General features: G+C 54.3%; 1 protein-coding gene across 4 annotated transcripts in view; it reads left to right on the forward strand.

Moving 5' to 3' along the window:
• SLC9A5 (solute carrier family 9 member A5) overlaps positions 1-10,798 on the forward strand; it is a 50,211-nt gene extending 39,413 nt beyond the window's left edge. The window contains exons 13-17 of one of the 4 annotated variants that reach the window (XR_012154453.1): positions 535-705; positions 4,067-4,139; positions 5,012-5,143; positions 6,934-8,149; positions 8,851-10,798. Coding sequence is in view for 3 of the 4 variants with exons in the window: in XM_073307287.1 (XP_073163388.1) it covers positions 535-705; positions 4,067-4,139; positions 5,012-5,143; positions 6,934-7,421 (864 nt within the window). In the remaining variant the exon portion in view is untranslated. Of the gene's footprint in view, positions 1-534; positions 706-4,066; positions 4,140-5,011; positions 5,144-6,933 lie in introns of all 4 variants that reach the window. The other 3 variants (XM_073307288.1, XM_073307287.1, XM_073307289.1) reach the window with 3 other exon arrangements.
• The last annotated feature ends 11,296 nt before the right edge of the window (positions 10,799-22,094 follow it).

A 22,094-nucleotide genomic window follows, 5' to 3' on the forward strand; every position in this document is an offset into this window, starting at 1 on the left:
GACACAGAACCCCTGTGGTGCGTCTCCGGGGGCCCTGTCCGCTCTCAGCAACGCAAGCTCTCCCCGGGCTGCTGGGCCTAGGCCCCGCTGCCGCCAAGGGGCATTAACTTTGCCCCAATTTTAAGAACGTGCCTGAGTTCTGAAGACGTCAACAGCTGAGCGTTTCAAAGCTGCCAAGGGGGTTTAGGCACACAGCTCCCATTGCAACCCGTGGGGCTGGTTTCTCTTTGCCCATCTCGTCCCGTGGGGCGTGAGCACTCGCTGAGCAGGGCAGCCTGAAGAGCCTGTTGTGCCTTTGCCACCCCTGTCCTCTCCTCTCCTCCGTCGCTGGGATGGTGCCATGTGGCTGGGTGGAAGCCATGGTCCGGGCCTGAGGGGCACATGGCGCTAGGCCTGTGGAGAAGCCAGCCACAGCGGGCAGAGGCCCTGAGGGGGTGGGGATGGCCGAGCAGTGCACGGCCCCAGAATGAATGACTCACCCCAGCTGTCCAGAGCGGGGTCCATCTCTGTTTCTTTGCCTCCTCCCTCGGCTAGTACAAGGCCAGCTACAGCCGCCACTTCATCTCCCCAAGCACACAAGAGCGGCAGGACAAGGAGATATTCCAGCAGAACATGAAGAGACGGCTGGAAACCTTCAAGTCCACGAAGCACAACGTCCGCTCCGCGAAGAGCAAGGCCAGGCTGAAGAAAGATGGCAGGAAAAAGGTGAGTTCCCCATGGGTGGTGCTGCCCCATCTGCCTTATGTGTCTGGAGTGGGCCAGCCTCGCTCTGCTAGATAGAGCCCCACCAGCCACTGTCCCCTGGCTGGCAGCAGAGTGGAAACCAGCCTTGTGTTAGCCAGAGCACACGGGACAGCAGGCAACCTGCCGACATGGCAGACAGGCCCTGGGGACAGCCCCGCATGGCGGGGGATCCGGACTCTGGTGCTTTGAGCCTGCTGCTCTGGGCTGGCCCGTCTGCAAGCTAGGCATTTAAACAGGGTACCAGGCGGAGCGGCTCCATCCGTGAATCTGGCCTTTGATGAGGAGAGTTATATGTCACATGGTTTCCTACGGTTCTAGTGACCTTGTGGGACCCCTTCTTCAAATGTCCAGCGCCCCTAGTCCCAGCAAATCCATTCCGATGGACCAGGAAGTGGATGGTGCATCTGTGGCAATGAGATCCATGCACAAAGCCAGCCAGTGCACTCACCCTGTGTCCTCTCCTGGAAAGACACCCTCATGGTGTGCACTGCCCAATTGCTGTCCCTCCTGTAAGGCTCCAAGTCCGTTTCACATCCCCTCAGCGGAAACAGCCCTGGAAGTGACACAAATAAGCTTCTGCCTTCTACCCTTCGCCAACTCCAGCATGGCATCGTCTTCCTCTCGGCCGCAGGGCTGCCTGGAGGAGTGAGAGGCACAGTCCAAGCAGGGTTCTCTTCTCCAGTGTTTGTATTACGTGCTGTTGCTGTCAGAAACCATGATGGAGATGGTCCGGCCTAGTGGTCAGAGCCAGAGGTTCAAAGCCAGAGTCAGAAATCCTGAGTAGGGATGGAGCAAGGCTGGAGAAGGACTTGGAACAGGGATGGGACAGGGGCTGGAGCAGGCTATGGCTTGTGGTGTCTGTACCACTGTCAGGCAGGGGAGAGTTCCAAGCCATGAAATGAAGTGGATCAGACTGAGCTGCCGTGTCTCGGGCTCATCTACGTGCCCTGAGAGTCACCAGACTAGCTCTGGGGTGGTGGATTGGCTGGAGCCTAGCTCAAGAATGACTCATCAATGCATGGGGCGTAATCAGGCTCTAATTCTGGGATGATGCATGACCTTACAGTCGCATGTAACCAGGGAGGCTGGTACAATGTGTCGTGGGGATGCTGAGAGCCACTGAACCCAACTGTTTACCCTGTATATGATGGAAACCATTTCAAGCCAGGGGGTGCGGCAGTCCCCCAGCACCCCTAGTTCCAGCACCTGTGCATGGGATTCTCCAGTAATAGCAGCTCTCAGTCCTTTAGCCACACCCGCATCAGGTGGGATCAGTGCCACAGTGGTGGGGTGTGATTCATAGACATTAAGGTCAGAAGGGACCCTTATGATCATCTAGTCCGACCTCCTGCACAACGCAGGCCACCGAAGCTCACCCACCCACTCCTGCGATAAACCTCGCACTTATGTCTGAGCTATTGAAGTCCTCAAATCGTGGTTTAAAGACTTTAAGGAGCAGAGAATCCTCCAGCAAGTGACCCATGCCCCATGCTACAGAGGAAGGCGAAAAACCCCCAGGGCCTCTTCCAATCTGCCCTGGAGGAAAATTCCTTCCTGACCCCAAATATGGCGATCAGCTGAACCCTGAGCATATGGGCAAGATTCACCAGCCAGATACCCAGGAAAGAATTCTTTGTAGTAACTCAGATCCCATCCCATGTAACATCCCATCATAGGCCATTTACCATGAATAGTTAACGACATTGGCAATTAATTGATCTTTATCAGTTGTCACGTCTTTGTCAGCTGCAATTTGCTTCAGTGACGCCTAAATGGCTTTGAATTTTGCAGTGACTCTCAGTTCAGGGTGGCACACAAAGTCCACTTTGCCTTCCACGGAAGCTTTTGACTTTTAGAAACAGGGAGACCCTCAGGAGACCAGTGTGACATGCTGGGGTACAGTCCCAACCAGTGGAGGGTTTGTGTCCCCCCGCCTTATAGCCTGGGGTGCCTTGCAATGCCTTACTGTCATAGCTCCCAACCTGGGCTGCTCAGAAGCAGCCTGCCAGCATTCAGGTCACTCCCAGGTGTGTCAGTGTGTAACTGCAGCCTGCCAGTCACACCCTGTCTCTCACCAGCCTTGGTTCTGCTGCAGGGTGACCTCAGCTCACTCCCAGTGCTGGACTTCTCCCCAGAAATGTACGTCCTGTACTGCCCAGCCCTCTCCTGGACAGTCCAGATATGTCAATTCCATTATTCCCTAAAGGGACTAATATACCAGCTTATTATCTTAAATGGAGTTACCCAGATACTTCAACTTAACCTCACTGGTTTAGATAAGACAATAAAACAAGTGTATTAACTACAAAGAGATTCTAAGTGAGTACAAGCAATGAGGCATAAAAGTCAGAAATGGTTACAAGAAAAAACAGATAAAACTCTTCCTAATGCCTAACTTAACAAACTACATTAGATTCAAGGAAAGTTTCTCACCACGTGTTTCCAACAGCATTACTGACCAAACTCTTTGAGTCAGGACGTATCCCCCAGAGTCCAGCAGGCTGCTCCCTTTGTCTTCTCAGGGACAAAGAATGAGATGGGCAGGGAGAGAGAGAGGGGAGCCTTGGGGGTTTGCCCCTCCTTTTTTTTAGTCCCTCTTTGAAAAGCATTTCCAGCTGAGAGCCAGGAGACAAAGAGTCTATGTGGAAGGATGTTCCCTGCTGGTTGTTGTCACCTGTTTGAGCTTCCTTTGTCTTCCCTTCCTGCTTGATGGCTCTGTTTACGGCTTAAATTCAAATTAAGGCACACACGCTTCCTTTGTTTTGGACAGACCTGTTTGCCGACTTCTCCTGGGAGTTGTGGGGTTTGGAACGTGCTAATAACATCATACGGGGGGGTCTTACCCCTTTACATACAGTGTCGTCACACACCTTTTATCAGGACAGTGCTGATCAGCAAACTATGAGTTTCCAGATATTTTGTGATTGTTACAACAGCGCGTAGGGTGTGAACACAGGGGTGTATTTCATCACCGCCAATTAAACTGCCCTTCCAGCCTGTTCACGTCACCGGAGCACGGCAAAGGGGCTAGAGCGGTGCTGAGAATCTGACCCCTAAGGGCTAAAGGTGTGTGTGTGTTTGCACACTAGTACGGGAGGGCGGTCTGTGTGCGTGTGCAGACACGTGAGTGCTGTGGTGTGGGGGGGAGTGCATGAGCGTTGTGTATGCTCTAGAGCCGACCCTGGGCGGTTTGGGTGTGGCGCCCCTGGCGAGTTGCTGAGCGCTGCGTGGGCAGCATGGCTCTGCAGTGACTCGGGGAATGGGGGACTCAGCCCAGGCTCCCGAGCAGGGATCTGACCCAAGACCCTTTTCTTGTCATTAGCAGAAGAAGAGTGTGGCAAATACCGAGCTGCCCAACGGAAAGCCACCCAGAAGCGTTAACTGGCAGCAGACGGGTAAGGCCTAGGGGCAGCAGGGGGGCATGGGAGAGCCGGGCATGGGGAGGGCAGTGGGCTTTTTGTGCCACTAGGATCAGTCCCTGGAACATGGTGCCTATGGTTTTTGGCACAATGTGTTCCCAGGAGGAAGGGCCTTAAGGGACTGGTAAGAATAGGAGCCTACAGGAAAGCAACATGCCCCCTTCCCTGCTATCCCTGCAGCCTCCTGCCCCCACGCCCAGCCTCCTGCCAGCTCTCGTCTCCGGAGAGCAGGGGTCGATGTGCCCGAGCAGCCTGGCACAGCTCAAGCTGGGAGGGAGCAGTGGGCAGGAGGCGGGCTGCTCCCCTGGAGGGTGGGGCTCCTCAGCAGGGACAGTGTTAGAAGCTGGTCCGGGGATGCTCGCCTCACTGGGCATTTCCAGTGGCTGGCGGTGGGCCGTCACATCCCGCCTAGGGCAGGGTGGGGGTGTGAGGCCCCCAAATCCTAGCCAGAAAGTGCCAGGGGGTGTGAAGTCAGGTTTGGCCCTGGCACCCTGGGCCCTGTGCTGCAATTGACCCAGGCGGTGGCTACAGCAGACTCTGCCCCTCCAACCCCAGAGGGTGGCAGCTTCACAGGGAGGAGCTTCAGGAAGCCCAGGATCTGGGGGGAAGGTTGTGAGAGGCCACGGAGCAGCTGGAAACGGTTCCTGGGCTGGTGCTGGCTTCCCCCTGGGCTGGGCTTGGGCGGGCAGGGCTGAGCCAGGCCAGCACTGGCCTCCCCTGAGGTGGGCTGGGCTGGGGCTGGTTTTCCCCTGGAGGCTGCAGCAGCGGGCCTGGTGGGTAGGTGCACTGACCGTGTAGGGAGGCTGAGGCCTGCGCCCACTACGCTTCCCCGTCTTCTCTCACGGCAGCTGCCGTTCTAGTGGCAGTCGACTCCGACAGTGAGGAGAGTGACAGCTCAGAGACAGAGAAGGAGGATGATGAGGGTATCGTCTTCATCGCTCGAGCAGCAGACGAGATCCTGCAGGGCAAGAAGGCATCCGGTAGGGGGTGCTCTCCCAGCGGTTGCAACGGGGCTAGTGCTGCAGGGGTGGCATGGAGAGCTGCAGTCTCTGCAGCAATGAGGCTGGGCTGGTGAAGGGTGATTTCCTGTCCCGGGAGGAGCAGAGTGTGCCTGGCTCACGGCGAGCCCTGAGCTGAGTGCCACGGGGCAGCTGGAGGGCTGACTGACAGCAGGGTAATGGCCAGCGGTGCTGCCGCAGGGCGCTGTGCCAGGACAGACGGACGGCATAGGAACTGTCCTGCCTCGAGCCAGGAGCCAGGCTGTACCTGGGCGTCCGTCACTGCTCGCTGCAGGGTTCGTTACTCAGGTTTTCGGAACCCAACGCAGTGGTAACTTCACTGGTTTGTTTTTCAGGCGGCATCAGGAATAAATCACTGGGGACACAGCTCCTCCATCTGGTAAAGGATTGGTACAAACGAGAGTGCTTTTACCTAGAACTACTTTGTGTTAGGCCCAGGGAGCTCATCTGACCCTCCCACCTAGCCCTGGCAGCCTGGGAGGGAGCCCTGGGTTGAACACTCCACAGCTGTGCTTACTGCTGCTTGGACTCAAACCTCAGGCTTCCTCGAGCATTGACATTGTTCAGAGAGCGGGGCCGGACGGGGAGCTCTGTTCTCATGGGGGAGCTCTGTGGATTAACCCCCGGGTTAGAGGCTGCTCTCCCTGCCTTTGTTTGCCCATGAGACGAGGAGAAGAGAAGACCCCCACTCCTTCCCAGTCTGGGCCTGGCGTCTCCGGCCTCAGCAGGAATGCTCCCACTTGAGTGACTGGGGTGGCCAGGGGGCTGAGTGAGTGGGTGAGCCATCTTGTTAATAGGAGGTGGTCAGTGAAGAATAAAATCCGTGCGGGGGGCGGGGAGGCTGCTTTCAGTCCAGCACTGGTTTGCATTAACACAGTGGTTCTCAAACTTGCTTGATTGCTGCCCTCCTCTGCCACACAACTCTCACTAATGAATAAAAACAGCCAACGGTCCATTGTAGGAAGGGCAAAAGCAAACCTGCGCTGGGTGCTCATAATTAGATGTTCACACGGCGTCGTGGCACGTGGATTAACGTACGGATGGCAACGGCTTTGTATAGTGCTGTGCAATTGTAACACTGACAGACCCCGGCCAGCACTTGGCGGGGGCAGGATTGAACTTGGGACCTCTGGAGCTAAGTGCAGGAGCCTCTACTGCATGAGCTAAAAGCCCCGTGGCCCTTAGCTAAGGCTGTCGAGCAGACTCATTAATCTGTCTCTGAGAGGGACAGATTTCCACACCCAGGTGTGTGGGTTACAGGAGCTGGACGGAAATCCGTCCAAATGTACAGCGCCGTCTGAGGACCTGATGTGTCTGCTCAGCTTTGCTAGTTACCCATAGCTGTGAGTAAAATGCGCCCAGTGAGGTTTATTTCCCTAAAGCTTCTCACGCCCTGAATACATTCTGTGCCCCCCCTCCCCCAGGGATCCCCCCCAGTATGAGAACCTCTGCATTGCCAGCTCTTAGTGGCAAAGCCACTTTCCTGCGTCACTCCTGTGCTTCTCCATCACTGCTCAGTCACCAGCAGGGCGGATACGAGCCGGGCATCTCCCCTTTCCATACCAGGGCTGTGTTGCTGTCTCCCGTCTTGTGCAGCACACGGCTTCTGGCCCCACATGGGCCCTTTTCCTCCTGCTTGGGGCTCTGCAGGGGAGATCAGCTCCCGACCGTCAGGATGCGCTGGACAGAGCCCAGGAAGGGGTTGCCCTAGCAGCTGGTTGTTTCACTCTCCTTTGCCTGTGTCCCCACAGGCAGCCTGGACATCTGCCCGAGCCCACGCATCATCCCCCCTTCGCCCACCTCGGCCGAGAAGGAACTGCCCTGGAAGGGTGACCGGGGCGACCTCGCTGTTTACATCTCCTCAGAAACCACCAAAATTGTGCCAGTCGACATGCAAACCGCGTGGAAGCAAAGCATCTCCTCGCTGGAGAGTGTCGCCTCCCTGCCCGGGGCTGAGCCAGGCCCGCATGCCAAGACGGTGGCTGGCCCGGTGCCGGACGAAGGGCCCAAGCTGGAGAGACAGATGATGCCAGAGCAGCGCATCTGCTTTCAGTTCCCCAACCCTCTCTTGAGGAGCAGCAGGCCTCAGAGCGACAGCAGCCTGGAAAGGACGGAGCAGCCGGAGCTGCAGCCTTTGATGGCTCTGGACGAGCACGGCAGGATGAGTACGTCTGCCGGACCTAGCAACAGCAGGTGGCTAATTCAGTTCAACAGACCCACCAGATTTTCAGATGGATAGCGTGCTCAGCCGTCACTGCAGAGCGGCTGCTCATCTGGAGCTAGCCACCTGGGGTCAAACCTCGCGGGGTCTGGCTTGGTAAATCAAAGGACTGGCAGGTGCGGTCAGAGAGCTTGGGGCGGGGAGGCCTTTCAGAGCTTGGGTTTGCACTGGGCCAGCAGCGGGCATCAGCCGGTGGAGCTAGCTATTCAAAACTCCAAGCAGGTGGGCTGGATGCATGCTGTAATAGCATCAGTGCCTGTCCCAAGCCCCTCCGCACAGTGGGAATAACCAGATCCTAAACCCAGCCCTTCCAAACCCTAAAGCAAAAGGGGCCCTTTCCTCCCAGCCTGGCAGTTTAGTGGCTCGGTCCGTGGCCTGGCTGCCCCATGACGGGGGTCTGGTGGCCTTGGCTGACCGAGTGGGTTGTGACAGGCAATTTCTCACCCCCTGTCTGCAGCGTGAGACCTCCCAGGAGGGGGTGGGGGCGCTGCTCTGCAGTCCCCGCTGCCCATTCCCCAGCTGGCAGCAGGAGCGAGGAAGAGCTCCCGAGCAATGGCCCCTCGGCTGGTGCCCCCAGCCTCGGCATTTCTTGGAGCGAGCCGTCCCGTGTCCAGCTTTGTTGTGTCAGGCGAGTTGTATCGTACGAGGGGCTGGGGCGTGCCCTGCCTGCAGGGCAGCACAGAGACACATCAGCCTAGCACTGGGAGTTTGTTGCAACAACAGTGACCAGCCAAGCTCCGAGCTGGGTAAGGAGCTGAAAATAAAATGCAGGGCAGAGTCCCCCAATCAGCAGTAAAGGCAAACACCAGCCGGGAGACGAGAGCTCAGGACACCTCCATTGCATCTTCCCAGCAATTGCTGGAGCTCTGTGTGTTTAGATCACCAGTGTAAATGCCCCTCACCTGGGCATCTGGGCACTGGCCTACACTAATCGAAGAGACTCCCAACAGTGGCCTCCACTCTAGTCCACTCAGTGCTTAGTACTTGGACCTGGGACGTCTGTGGGCAGCTTCTGTCAGGGCCTGTCTACACACACAGTTAATCTGGAATAGCTACTGCACTTAAAACTCATCCCTCCCTTAATCCAAATTAACTTTTAAGTGTAGACAAGCCTGATTGGGGACAGGGTTGGTGTGGGAAGGACTTTCACTAGGCACTGCAGGTGGCTGCATGTTCCCATCTCCACCGTACTGACGCTATCCTGTCTCCAGCGCCCTGGAGCCTCGCTCCGGGCTCCACCAGTCACTGGGGTCAAATGGGCGGGGGGAAGCAGTGATACGCTCCGCAGCTCTGCCCATGTGAGACAGCATACACGCACTCCTGCCAGCTGGGGTAGCATATAGCTCATGTGGGCTCCGCCAGCCCCTGGCTCCCTCTTGCTGGGCTTGGATGCTTTGCTGGCCCCTGTGAGTCAACTTGCGCTTTGCTTCTTTTCCTTCTCACTTAGGAAACGCAGAAGCACCCAGGCCCAGCTCTGCGTGCTGGGGGCACAGAATTGAGCTGTCACTCCCGCTAGATTGTGCCGAGCTTCAGTAGACGGTCACCTGTCTCCTTCCTTACATGCTTTGATGAGCAGAGAAAGAGTTAACAAAGTTGGCAGTTAAATCATCCCCAGTGGGGACTGGAGTTAACCCCCACTGAGGTGAACAGGGCAGCTCCCACCTCCCGGAGCTGTTGTGTCAGGCTCTCGGCAAACGCAGGCTGACAGTGCATTGGTTACACTCGGGTCCCGTTTGGAAGGTTGGGGAGGAGTCCTTGCACACCGGTGTCTGCTCAGGCCCTCCCTTTGGAGCACAGGCTATTCTTCAAGCCAAAAACTCAAAAGTGACATCAGAACGAAGCTGTGTCCCTGACCAAAGCCACAGACCTTTCCCCTGGCATCTCTCTACTGCCCCTTGCCACAAGCCCACTTCCCACAGCTCCCTCTTCCACCAGAGCTTGCTCAGCTCTTTACAGAATCACCTGCCGCCTCCCCTGCAGGGTCTGATCATCCCGTCCCTGTTCTTAAAGGGGCTCTGGCTGAAGAGGGCAGGCTGGCCCCAGGCTCCCTAGCCCTTAAAGGGGCAGAGCACCCTGTTGCAGGGGCATTTGGTTACTCGAGCTTTCATTCCGGAGTACAGGCTGGAGTGGTTTGGGAGGTGTGCTTACTCTATACGCTCACAAGCGTCCCCAGCTCAAGCCCTCACCCCCCGACCCCGGAGAAGTAAGCCTGACCTCGGACACATCCAGCACCACGGTCCGTGGTTCTAACCACTAGACCCCACTGCCTCCTTCCGGGAGTTGGGGGTGAGCGGGGAGAGCCTCAGCACTGTCACAGCCCCGAGAATCTCCCCCCCCCGCCCCCGACTTTCCGTCATGCCTCCAGCCCCATGCCGTGGTCTCCAGCCCCTGCACTCGTCAGGGCTTCTTTTAGAGCCCACTGGTGCCACCTTCGAAGGCGTCTGGCCCTGTACTTGGCAACGCCCTGTAATCACGGGCCAGCCCCCGGTGGCTGAGGCGCAAATGCACTGGCTAAGCGGAAAGGTCTCTGTTACAGCTGCAGCTTATTCGCCTGGCTGCGGACCCCAGGCAGAGCCTGTGTGACCAGCGTGGCACGCCCCATGCTGCCAGCAGGAGCTGAGCCCGGAAACACCGGCCTCTGTCCCTCGAGCTGAAAGCGAGACGCTGCCAGTGGGAGTTAGTAGCAGGCCAGCATCACAGCTGGGCTGGGGGGCTCACAATCACAGGGGCCACCCCAGGGGAGGCAGCATCCTCCCCCAGGACCCCGGCTGTCCCCCCCCGTCCCAGGAACGGGAGGGGTTCAGCATGGAGCGGATGCTGTCCCTCGGCCCCATCCTGCGCAAAGCACTGCCTGGGGGCAGTAATCCACTCGGGAGGCTGGGAAGGTGAGTGGGTTTGGTGCCGTTTCTCAGGGCTGAGAGTTGTGATCTGGGTGCTCTAGTGAGTTAGGTAACGGCCCAGTCGTAACCTGGCGCTGCTGAGGGGACAGGCCCCTGAAACCGCTCTAAGCCAGATGGTGAGCGACCAAGCAGAACCAGAGCAGGTTTCATTCCTTTCTGGTCACAACATGGGCGGCCCCATAGCATTGCTCTCTGGAGCCCTTGTGTAGCCTCTGTTTGCTTTCATGGTGTCCTCCGTGAAGGTGCGCTGCCCTTACCTGGCTTACAGTGTGGGGAGGGAGGGCTTTGCATTACTCGTACTCTATATTTGGGGCTTTGATGATTTCTGAGATCTGGCCATAATGAAACTTTTAGCTCTGTCATGTTTTCTGTACTCCCGGGTGCAGCAAATGATGAAAGGGTGACTCTATTAATTGCAATGACTATTGTTTTATCGTGAAAATACATGCAAAGTATTTTGTAGCTTGCATTGGAAACAATAAACTGGACTCCGCAGCCAGCGCTTCCCCTTCTTGCTCTCGTGGGAGCACTGCAGGGCTTTGTCGTACGCTGGCCCTCGAATGCCAGCTCCCGGACAACGCTGTCCTACTAGAGCTTCAAGGCACAAGACAGGAGCGTGGTACTTTACACACAAACGGGTGTGAACCTGGGAATTGAGAGGTCAGGTCACCCTGGGAAGAAATCGGCAGATGTTACGGCAGGAAACGGCAGTTGTGGCATAAGCAGCGTTGAACTCGTCCGGCTGTGACTCAGAAATAACCAGACACTGGCATGGGCACCCCGTATAAGAGGCTGGGGAGGTTAAACCTCCCCCAAAAGGCCGGCCATGCAGGGAGGAAATGCCATGGGTGCAGCGAAAGTGACCCCTCCGGACACCCACTGGCCCACTGCTGCCTTTGGAGCTCTGGAAGCGAAGCTCCATAGATATAGGGGGCCCACCGGCACCTGGACGGTGGACCCACTGCGCTCCACCCTGCCCCCACTCTGCCTCTTCCCCCAAGGCCCCGCCTCTTCCCACCCTTGCTCCGCCTCTTCTGAGGCTCCGCCTCTTCCCCCGAGGCCTCCCACTGCTCACGCCTCTGCCCATTCATCCCCCCGTCGCTCGCCTAAGGCAGGGAAAAGTGATGGGGCCGTGGCCCCCGGTGGCCCACCCCATTCCGGGAAGGGGATGGAGAGGCGTGAGAGGCAGGAAGAGGCTGAATGGGGGCAGGGCCGTGGGGCAGGGCCATGGTCAGGGCACTGGTGCCCCCCCCTTCCATGTTGCTTCTGGTGTTCGCGTGTGAGCCTCCCCAGGTGGAGGACTCGCGTGCTGCCTGTGGACGCGGGTGATAGCAGTGCAGTGGCCGTGTCCCAGGTTAGATTAAACAGCTGTGGAAAGACATTCAGTGTGTCGTCCCCCCCTGCCCCTGCACACTTCCACTCAGCCCTCGCTGGATCCTCACACAGCCAGGCTACTGCTTCCTACAGACCAGCTCTAAAACCCGCCTGGCCTCTCCATCCCCACTCATCCAGGCCACCCTCGTCTCGCCCCTCTGCTCCTGCCCCATCTCCACTCCGTCCTGGACAAAGCCCCACCCACAAAGCTGCTGCATCATTCTCCCTGCTCCTTGCTTTGACCAGGTCACCTCTCTGCCCATCCTTCCACCAGCTCCCCCTCCTCCATCACGTCTGCAAAGAACTCGTCTTCGCTGCCAAGGCCCTCCATGGCTGAGCGCTGCCCACCTGTCGTCTCTCCTGGGCTCTCAGGACGTCGGCCCCTGCTAACGATGCCAGCCTTGATTGCCTTAAATATTCAAACGAGCACCTTGCGGCCTGATTCACGTAGGTGCTTAGCTGCCCCTTCCAGTGCTTAAGTCCAACAAGTCCCCAGAGATGGGAGTGCTGCGAGCCTGTTCCACAAACACCTGGATAATGGTCACTATTGTCGGTGGAAAAAACAAGAGCTCCCCAAAGCCCAGCAGTGGCTAGGGATGAGTCTCCTCCCAAGAGGCTGCTTTATGTGATTTGCCCAGAAAACTGTAGCAGGGCCAGGGATCAAAGCCAGTTCTCCTGGGTTCTAGGCCATGACTTTAACTAGCTTTGCCCTTCCTGCAGTGCCCTGGCTCAGACGTTCCACAGAAATGTCATTCCAGGCAACGTGCTAGGCAGATTAATCAGTCTCCCTGTGCTTTGCTGAGGTGGGCATGCGGGAATCCGGCGTAGAGCCAGCGTCACAAAGCACATGGAGTCTGCCAGTCTTTCGGTGAGGTGGCTGGGGGCTGGCTCGGCTATACGAGGAAGCAGAGTTTGAGTCAAGCCAGGGCTAGAAGGGACTTCTTGGAACCGCTGACCTGCCGGGGTTTGATAGATTTTTAGAGAAGATGCAAGATTCAGTTTTCAGTAAAACCTTACCTGCAACCTGACTCTACCTGAACAGCAATTCCAGCCTGGGTATTGCTAACGCTCCAGCAGGATTTTCCGAGCCAGCGCTGCCCCTGCTTGAGCTCACAGGCTTTGCTGCTGGGTTGCATTGCTGTTTCCTAGACAGCTGCAGACCCCTGGGAGCCAGGATGCTGGAGAGAGCCTTAAGGCTGCAATGACTCGATGGAGGGCCACCAAGTCGTCAAAGGAGAGAGCCTCAGCACCGCTGCCAGCCCCCATTAACACCAAGCAGAGCACTGGGCTCCAGACTAGGAGCAGCCCCCAAATCCTCCCTTTGATGGTGCCGGACACTAGTTCACACCGAAGGCAGCATAGTCCCATCGGTCCGAGATGGATCTTGCCCCGGCTGTTTCCCTTCTGATCCAAAACATTAGGATACATTTCCAGGGTTCAAGCCAGGTAACTGCGGAGGAGTCTGTATCGCAGGCACCCTGGGAGCAGAGTAGCTCAAATTTGCACCCCAAAAATCTGTTTTGCTACCAGAGCTGGCATAGCGGGTCTCAGATTGTCGATGTGGATATCTGAGAATAGGCAAAAATAAGCTTTACGCAGAAACCACATTGCAGCCTTAACTCTGGTGCAGCAATGTGTGCTCAGCACCATCTCCGTCTGCCTTTGTGCTGTGTTTACGTGCGGAGATTGCTGCTGAAACGGATAATATTTATTCTGTGTCCGAGCTCAGGGCATCATGTTACCATGAAACAGGCCTTTCTTTAGATAAGAAGAATGCACTTGGGTTTGCTCTGCTGGCACTGGGAGATTTATGAGACTCTTAAGTAATCATTTCCTTGCTTTTAGCTCTTGGCTTTTGTGAACGATGTGAGAAACGGCTCTTTGCCGGAGAGAGCTGAATAATAATTATACATTTGAATGTTTACGCCTGGTCTACACTACAGAGTTAGCTTGGCATAAGTCACCACGCATCGCCTTTGTGGGGCATGTGTCTGTGCTCAAATTTGTCTCCCAGCAATGTAAGCGCCCTGTTACAGCGACATGGTAAAACCACCTCCTGAATGGCACTGAGCCATGGGCCACATACTGTGTTTGACATGGTGGAAATGTAGACACTGCCCAACCTGTCTCGACCCTAACAGTCCTCCAGCAGCTGTCCCAGAATGCCCATGAGTGACTTGTGAACGCCTTTGCCCAAGGGTCACAGAGCCTGGAAGGCCCCCCTCCCCCGCATATTTTTGAAAGGCTTTTTTCTGATTGCCCAGCGTGGCGAGCACACCTAGCAGCTCTCCCTGGTTGTGTGCAACTGCCCACCGAGCATGCCACCCACTCCGGCCTGGAGCAGACAGGAGGTACTGCCTCTCCTAAGCCTGTGAGGAGCAGAGGTTGTGCAGACCCAGCCATGGAAACATGGACCTGTATGAAAAGATTGCATGGGGGATGCAGGAGGAGGGGTCGACAGGGATCAGCCACGTGACAGTGAAGGAACTGCAGCAGGCCAAGGGAGGCCGACAGTCAATCTGGGGCCAAGCTGCAGACCTGCTGCTTTGACAGCGAGCTGCATGCCATACTTGGTGGAGACCCCATCAGCACCTTGCAGGCCACTGTTCGTACCTCAGTAGAGCCTGAGACAGGAAACCCATGATGGGGTGTACAAACCCCACCCTGGGCAACCAGGGGTTAAGGAACTACTGTGGGCCCAGCCAGCCCAGCCCCGTGGCACCTGTCGGAAATGCTCCCCCGGAGGAGCAGTGAACAGTCAGGGGAGCAGCTCGTTTGGTGGCGCACCAGGGAAGAGAGCACATGTGTGACCTGCAGCTCCAGCAGGGGAGAGCAGAGGGAAGGCAGAAATCTCTCCCTACGACAACTGCCCAAGGGCCCTCCCTGAGGAAAGGGAGGGCCTGTCAGAGAGACAGCCCCCCTCATATGAACTCTGGCAACCCCCTTTATTTTTTGTTTGGTCTACCCCGGCAGGGGAAAGCCCTTGGCCCGCGGGTGGCCCAGACCACAGCGTGGGAGGAGGCAGCTGCTGCCCAGCAGAGAAGGGGCTACTGTGCTGCATGCTGCCACCAGGAGGCGCCCTTCACACCACCTGAACCTGGAAAGGTGACTTTGGGACAATTGCGGGGGCGATAGGAAGGGGCCCAGGGAGGGCAGCCTTAAGCAGCCTCAGCTGTCACTGCACTGATAGCCCTCAAAGGGCCTTGGGTCGGAGCCTGGTGGAGTGGGAGGGCCTGTGCTCACCTTCCAACAACCCCCCTGCCGGTCATGGGCCTTAGCCCCGACCGCGAGACAACATTGCCTGGCCACCCAGCCCCCGCGTGAGGACTGTCAGAGCCCCCGCTGCGAACAGCGAGGAGGAGAAGGGACACACAGTGCGGGTGGGGTCCAGCGATGCCAGGAGCCAGGATCTGTTCGAGACTCCGCTAACCGAGCCTGGTCCGGGGAAGGAGCCTCGGGGAAGGGGTGCGTGCATTCTCCCTAAAACGTGTAAACGTGCAGACAGCACCTGGCCCAACCCCAAGTTAGCAGGGCACAGATACCTACTTGGCATTGTTTTATTGGCCCGAGAAGAGGAAACGCTACCGCAACCAGAGGTAGAGTTGTTATCTGCTGTTCATTCCCTTGTAGGCTTAGGCAGGGGATGGGAAGCAGCGTCTTTGTGTACCCAGGGAAGTCCCTTGTATCCTCCTGAGAGAGCTCGATGAAATTCTCCTGGCGGTTCTCTGCAATCCTGTCCTGAAGGCTTCTAGGGATGGTAGGCTGATCTCACGCCACTCCACAATGACTGTGGCAAGCACCGTTGCAACACACAGGTTAGCGCCAGACAGACCCAGGCAGCTTTGGGACCCTAGCAGCAGCTGTGCAATCTCTGCCTTTGTGGCCCTCAGGCAGGAGCTAGCTGAAACCACGGCCGCCAGTGGAAAATGGTGCAAGTGTGCAGTGCCATTGTCCTGTGCTCATACCCATGGAAACAGAGTCCAAAGTCTTATTGTACTGTGCGACCAATCAATTCCCTCCTCATTCACTGCCCCCCCACCCCCTCACTCCGGGAATGACTCCAAAGCTGCAGTGGCAATAAGCATGTCTTGTTTAAAACTCTTATGGGAATAAGGAAAGGGAGTTCTGAAATGTCTCTTTAGCTTTCCGTTGTGACTCCGTCAGCCACTAGATCCACGCTGAGCTCTTCTAATGGCCCTTATGTCCGGCTGGTCAAACCCGGCAGACGGCTGGTCAAACCCGGCAGACGGCTGGTCAAACTCGGCAGACGGCTGGTCAAACCCGGCAGACGGCTGGTCAAACCCGGCAGACGGCTGCTCCACCTTCACCCTGGCAGCAACTCCACCTTGCCTCACAACTAGTTTGCAGGATACAACAGGCCTTTGGGATATTTTTCTCAGTGAGGTCTAATCTAGTGAGTAAACACCACCAGCATCCCTTCTGTCTATCACAAGCACATTCAACGGTCTTTCTGCACCTGCTGAGGTGGTAGTCGAAGCATTCCTTGATGCTGTTGAGGTAGGCAGTGTGCAGCCTCATGAGGTGGGGGAGCAAGGGGTAGGCTGGGTCGCCCAGAATCACCATTGGTATTTCAACATCACCAGTGGTAATTTGCTGGTTGAGAAGGAAAGTCCCTGCTTGCAGCTTTCTGAACTGTCCTGTGGTCTTAAAAGATGCGAGCGTCATGCACCTTCCCTGACTAGTCCACACTGATGTCCGTGAAGCATCCCTGGTGATCCACCAGTGCTTGCATAACCACAGGAAAACAAGCTCTTTCTGTTGATGTACTCTGTGGCAAGGTGGGCTGGTGACAAAATAGGGATATGTGTGCCATCTATTGCCCCACTGCCCTTCAGGAACCCTATAGCTGCAAATCCATCCATGATGTTCTGCAAATTGCCAAGAGCCACAATCCTGTATAAGAGGAGGCAAGTAATGGCCCTGCACACTTGCATGACAGTGGCCCCCGCAGTGGATTTTCTAACTCCAAAATGACTTGCCACAGAGCAGTCGCACTGTGGCATTGCAAGCTTCCACACTGTGCACTCGCCACTCGCTTCTCCACTCTCAGTCCAGCTCTCTCTCTGCTGTCCCTGTGCTGGAGGGCTTGGGTGAGCTCCGGGCACAGATCTAGGAATGTGGCCTTGTGGCAAGAAGTTCTGTACCCTGCTGCTCGTCATTCCAAACCTGCATTGCGATATGATCCCACCAGTCAGTGCTTGCTTCTTGGGCCCGGAAGCGGGGTACTGCTGTCCGCAGCCAGTCCATTAATGCCACCAACAACCTTGAATTGTTTTTCCCAACTTCCCTTAGCTGTCTGTCAAAGAAACTGTCATGCCCCCTGTTGTTGCAGTTCTTCTGGCAGCGCTGCAAATACTGGAGGATCATTCATCCTGTGTTTGCAACACTCATGACAATAGTGCACAGCTGTGCAAGCTCCATGCTTCTGTCAAAGATGGTGGACAGCGACAAGTGCATCACCGTTCGTGGGATTTGAAAGAAAGGCACAAAAATTGTGACATCGGGATGGCATTATGGGATGGAGAACATTGCATGATGGGAACTTGACCTCTTGCTCCGAGCCTGCCCCCCAACTCATGAGTACTCCATCATGCATTGTGGCAATTCCCCAGAAGGCATTGTGCTGGAGGGTGGTGCGTGGAACGCTGGGATGCTTACTCACAGTGCACTGCACATTGCAGCAACCCAAGCACTCCTGGTGAGTCCATACAGTGCTGATGCAAGCGGCCAAGCATGCACGCACAGGAGTAATACACTAAGTACGGCAGCTTTACACCAGTGTGATGTGTGTTGACCAAAGTTTGTAGAGTAGACATGGCCTGAGATGCTCAAGACAGAGCTGTACTCTATCCCTCCTAATTTACACACTGGGCTGCTAGGCCAATCCAGATCGACTGGGGATTGTCATGCTCCTGTACCAGATCTGGACTGGTCACAGAGCTTGCTTTTTATACACCCCACCTGTGTTCATCACAAGATCCTTCAATGCTCTGCCAGGTATGGCTGAGGTTCCTTCAAATATGATATTTTACACACAACACCACCAAGTGGCTGAATGGTACAATACAATTGAGCATTCCATTACATCTCCCCCTTTAAGCTCTACGCTCCTACAATTTGCAATTTACACTGTAAATATGCTGTCTTTGAAGTTCAGTAGGGATCAGTCTGTTAAGCATCTTTGAATCATACTAGTTTTCTAATTACAAAACTCGAATGCATAACAACTTGATGATCTGGCTGTCCATTAGTTGCAATGGCTGGCAGTGATCGGTTTGTAATCTGAGTCGTCATCTTCTTGTTCTGCATCTGCCATCTGTAAAGTTTGCTCTGTTTATTGTTCTTTCCGAGGAACAAACTGTAGATGTTGATAGTTTCTGTTGAACTCTCCACTGTCGTTCTCAGTCACATGCTGTATGATCTGGGCACTGAATTCTTTTGCTTTATGACAGATGGAGAAGTCCATCCCTTTTCTCCAGCCAATTTGACATGAACACAGTCACCAGGTTCTAGACCTGGCAGTTCTTTAACTGAGTGATATCTGTTGCAAAAGTGTTCATAAGATTTCATTTGCCTTTTTATCTAATTTTGCTACTCTCTTCTTGTCTGGCTACTTGGAGATAGATTCTTTCCCAAAGTTGGAACAGTAGTTCTGACTTGTCTTCCCATCAGGGCTTGTGCTGGACTATATCCAGTAGCTGCTATTGGCATTGATCTGTATTTCAGAAGAGCAAAGAATGGTTGGATTTTCTTGGCTGTCTGTACAGCTCACTTTGCTCTCCGTTCACTTGTGGGCTCCAAGTAATTAGATCAAAATTATATTTTGTTTGGAATGACTCAAATTGTGCTGCAGTGAATTGTGGTCCATTCTCCGTCACGAGTTGTTCCAGAATACTATAATGAGCAACAGTGCACTTCTCTGTCTTGATAACACAGCAACATGTTCTGTCTTTCCAGTACATTGTTTCTATATACCACTATGATCAGGTAATGATGTCCTCTGAATTTGCATAAATCTGCAACTAGTCTCTTCCAAGGTCTCCCTGTGGCACCCATGTCTGCTGCATTCTGTTGAGGGTATAGTCTAGTAATTTTAAGGAAGGACCAGAGGCTGATGGATAAGAACAGAAGTTCCAATTCTTCCCTGTCCTGAGATTCCCAAAGTGCCCTGACCATCAGAGATGCCAACTTTTCCCGGTGCCGGTGGGTGCTCAATCCCCCAGCCCCACCCCGACTCCACCCCTGCCCTGCCCCACCCCCATTCTAACCCCTTCCCCAAAGTCCCCACCCCCTCCCTGCTCCTATTGGACCCCTTCCCCAAATCCCCACCCCAGCCCCGCCTCTTTCCCTAGCTCCCCACATTCCCCCTCCTCCCCCCTCCCTCCCAGCGCTTGCTGCCACAAAACAGCTGTTTCACAGCAAGAAGCACTGGGAGCTAGGGGGAGAAGTGGGGAAGGTGCGCTCAGGGGAGTTGGCAGAGGCAGAGGTGAGCTGGGGCGGGGTGGGGAGCTGCTGGTGGGTGCAGAGCACCCACCAATTTTTCCCCGTGGGTGCTCCAGCCCCGGAGCACCCACGGAGTCGGCGCCTGAGCTGACCATATCCCCAGCACAAATTATAACAGCTTTGCAGTTGCTCAGATTGACATCAGCTGACAAGAGTCTCCAAGGGACCGTTGGAGAGTTGCTGAACTTCTCCCTCTCACCCCAACCACTGGGCGATAGCGTGATGAGCATGGGAGATACCAGGATTAATTGAAAAAAAAACCCCTCTGTCCCTATATGCTAGTTTGCTGTTCTGCTAGAGGTCGTATGATCATCGGGGTCCTTCCTGCAGACGCTGACAGCATGTAGACTGGAAGAGAAGACCAACACTTCTAGCAGCCTGGACCAGGACGAGGGGTCCAGGGCAGACAAAGGAAGTTTGAAATGAATAAATGTTAACTCAGAGGCACAGCCTAAGATAGAGCATCTGCAGAGACGCAGCCTTGACCTCTGACTCCTCAGAAGGTGTGGCTGGGACAAGGAAAGGGCAAGGTTGGATGTCTTTCTAAAATATCTGCTCTAGGAATTATTTGGGGGCAGTTCTCTGGCTGGTGTTACACAGGAGGCCAAACTAAATGATCACAATGGTCCCTTCTGGCCTTGGAATCTATGAGTCTATGAAGTTTAAGGTGAGATCAGATGCATTTGGGCTTTTGTTATTTTAAGCCTTCTCTCTGCTTGTGATGTTCCCAGGGATAAATAAACCACACTCTGTTTTGAACAAGCTGTTCACAATTTCCAGAAAGGATTCTAGAGCAGGGGCCAAAACCACTTGAACCTGCTGGAGCTAGTGTGGCTGGGAAAAGGGGGTGCTGTGATCCAGCAGTCTTGTCAAAAGTGAGGTGTACCCTAGGATTCTATTCTGAGAGAAGCAAAGGTGTAGGCCTCTCAGGGAGAGCAATGCCCACAGGGAGACTGGGACAGAGGTCACAAGTGCAGCTCACCCCTGAACGGTAACAAGCACAAAGTGGCCAGAAGAGGGGTGAGAACATGGACCAGAATCTACAATGTCTATTGAGCTTCATGCTTCAGGGCATAGGCTGACCGCTTGCTGAGGTCAGGAGGAGATCGTCTGTCATAGGATGGTATTGCACAGCCAGGTGTGTCATGTCTTCCACCTTCCTCAGCAGCCTCTGGTATTGTCCACTGAGTGCGAAAAGATCCCTGATTAGCGCGACCAGGTATCACCATGGGAGGGTGCGGATTAGTCCTCAGAGAGCGGTATAATGTAAATGCAAGACATGTCAAGGTACACAGTATAATTTAGATACTCACACATCAGGAATACCCTGTATTAGCTGAGAACCAGTCTATGATCAAGTAAGTAACCACAGGCTCAGGATGCCAGGCACAAACTATCAGTATTAAGGCTGTGCGTTTAACCTCCCCTTCTGCATTTCCTGTCATGTGAGAGCTTAACTCTACAATGTGGCAGTTGCTTCACAGTGGGCTCCTCCACACTGCACTTGAATAACCTTCCGGGAAATGTTGTATAAAGGGACCAGAAATCCTCAGAGAAGAGAGCCCACAAATGTTTGGGGTTTAGTAATAACTAGTCCTGATTGCCAGTGTCTAAACCTGTTACTTGATCCGAGGGACTAATTTGTTTTAAGTTGTCAAACTTCCTTTTTGAGAGAAGCCTGTGAAATAGTTTCCAGCAGAGACGTCAAACCCGTTGGCTCAAGACACAGTAATTTACTCTCTGTGATTTCCTTTTCCATAGTACAGTACATTTCCAGGGTTTTCAAATCACTGTCTGGGAGGTTGAAGTAAATCTTAATTACATCCCCCCTGCCCTCACCACATGCCATTTCATGTCCATGTCGGATGTCTTGGGCTAGCTAAGGTTTCTGTTCATTCATTATTCGAGTTTCCCTCCTGTATGAATTGAGGTTCTTCCATAGATTAGATATTTCTTAAATACCTTTTTAATACCCTGGTCCTTTATTTGCAGTCCAGACTGCAGCAGGAATCCAGTTTGTGTGGGACTGTTCTAATTCTTATACCATTGTACAGATTTGTACAATGACCATCAGAAGCTGGGACTGGATGACGGGGATGGATCACTCAATAAATTCCCCTGTTTTGTTCGTTCCCTCTGAAGCATCTGGTTGGAAGACAGTATATTGGGCTAGATGGACCATTGGTCTCACCCAGTATGGCCATTCTTATGTATCTATCAGCCTAAAAATACGAACACATATCTATGGAAAATAACGTTAACATGCCAAACCACAAGAACAAATGGCCAGACCTCTTGTTCTCCGAGACTGGAGTCATGCAATAATGCAATGGTTCTTCTCATCAGGTTACGGCCCAATACTTTCAACCTTGTAATAGTTATTATAATGCAATCCAATCAGTGGGCTGCCTGAGCATCCCAGACCTATCATTTTGCACACGAGGCCTCTCATTGTGGTTCCATCTGAAATATGTTTTTTTCCAGGGTGACTTACATTCACACATGCTCAGTCCTGGCCCGATTTTCAGAGATACTGAGGGCTCAGAGCTCCTGCTGAAGTTAATTGAAGTTGTAAGATTGTGAGTTGCTCAGTACCTCGGAAGATCAGACTATTTAGGTATAAAGCGTGTTTTCACAACACAGAAGAATATAATTTAGATACTAAGTGATTGACACTGTGTCTCCTTTCCTCTATATATTTCCAAAGTGGATTCAGTATTCTCAACCTCAGCAATTCAACAGTCATGAACTTAACCCCCCAAATCACGAGATTAACTTTAAATTTATGAGATTTAAAAAATATAATACATTTTATGTGAGTGTGACAGGGTGTACCAGGCCCAGAGGCTCCCTGCTGGAGGCCTCGGGGTTCTACCACACCCCATCCCAGAAA

The sequence above is a fragment of the Lepidochelys kempii genome, chromosome 12, assembly GCF_965140265.1.
Source record: "Lepidochelys kempii isolate rLepKem1 chromosome 12, rLepKem1.hap2, whole genome shotgun sequence".
In the NCBI taxonomy this organism is placed as follows: Eukaryota; Metazoa; Chordata; order Testudines; family Cheloniidae; genus Lepidochelys; species Lepidochelys kempii.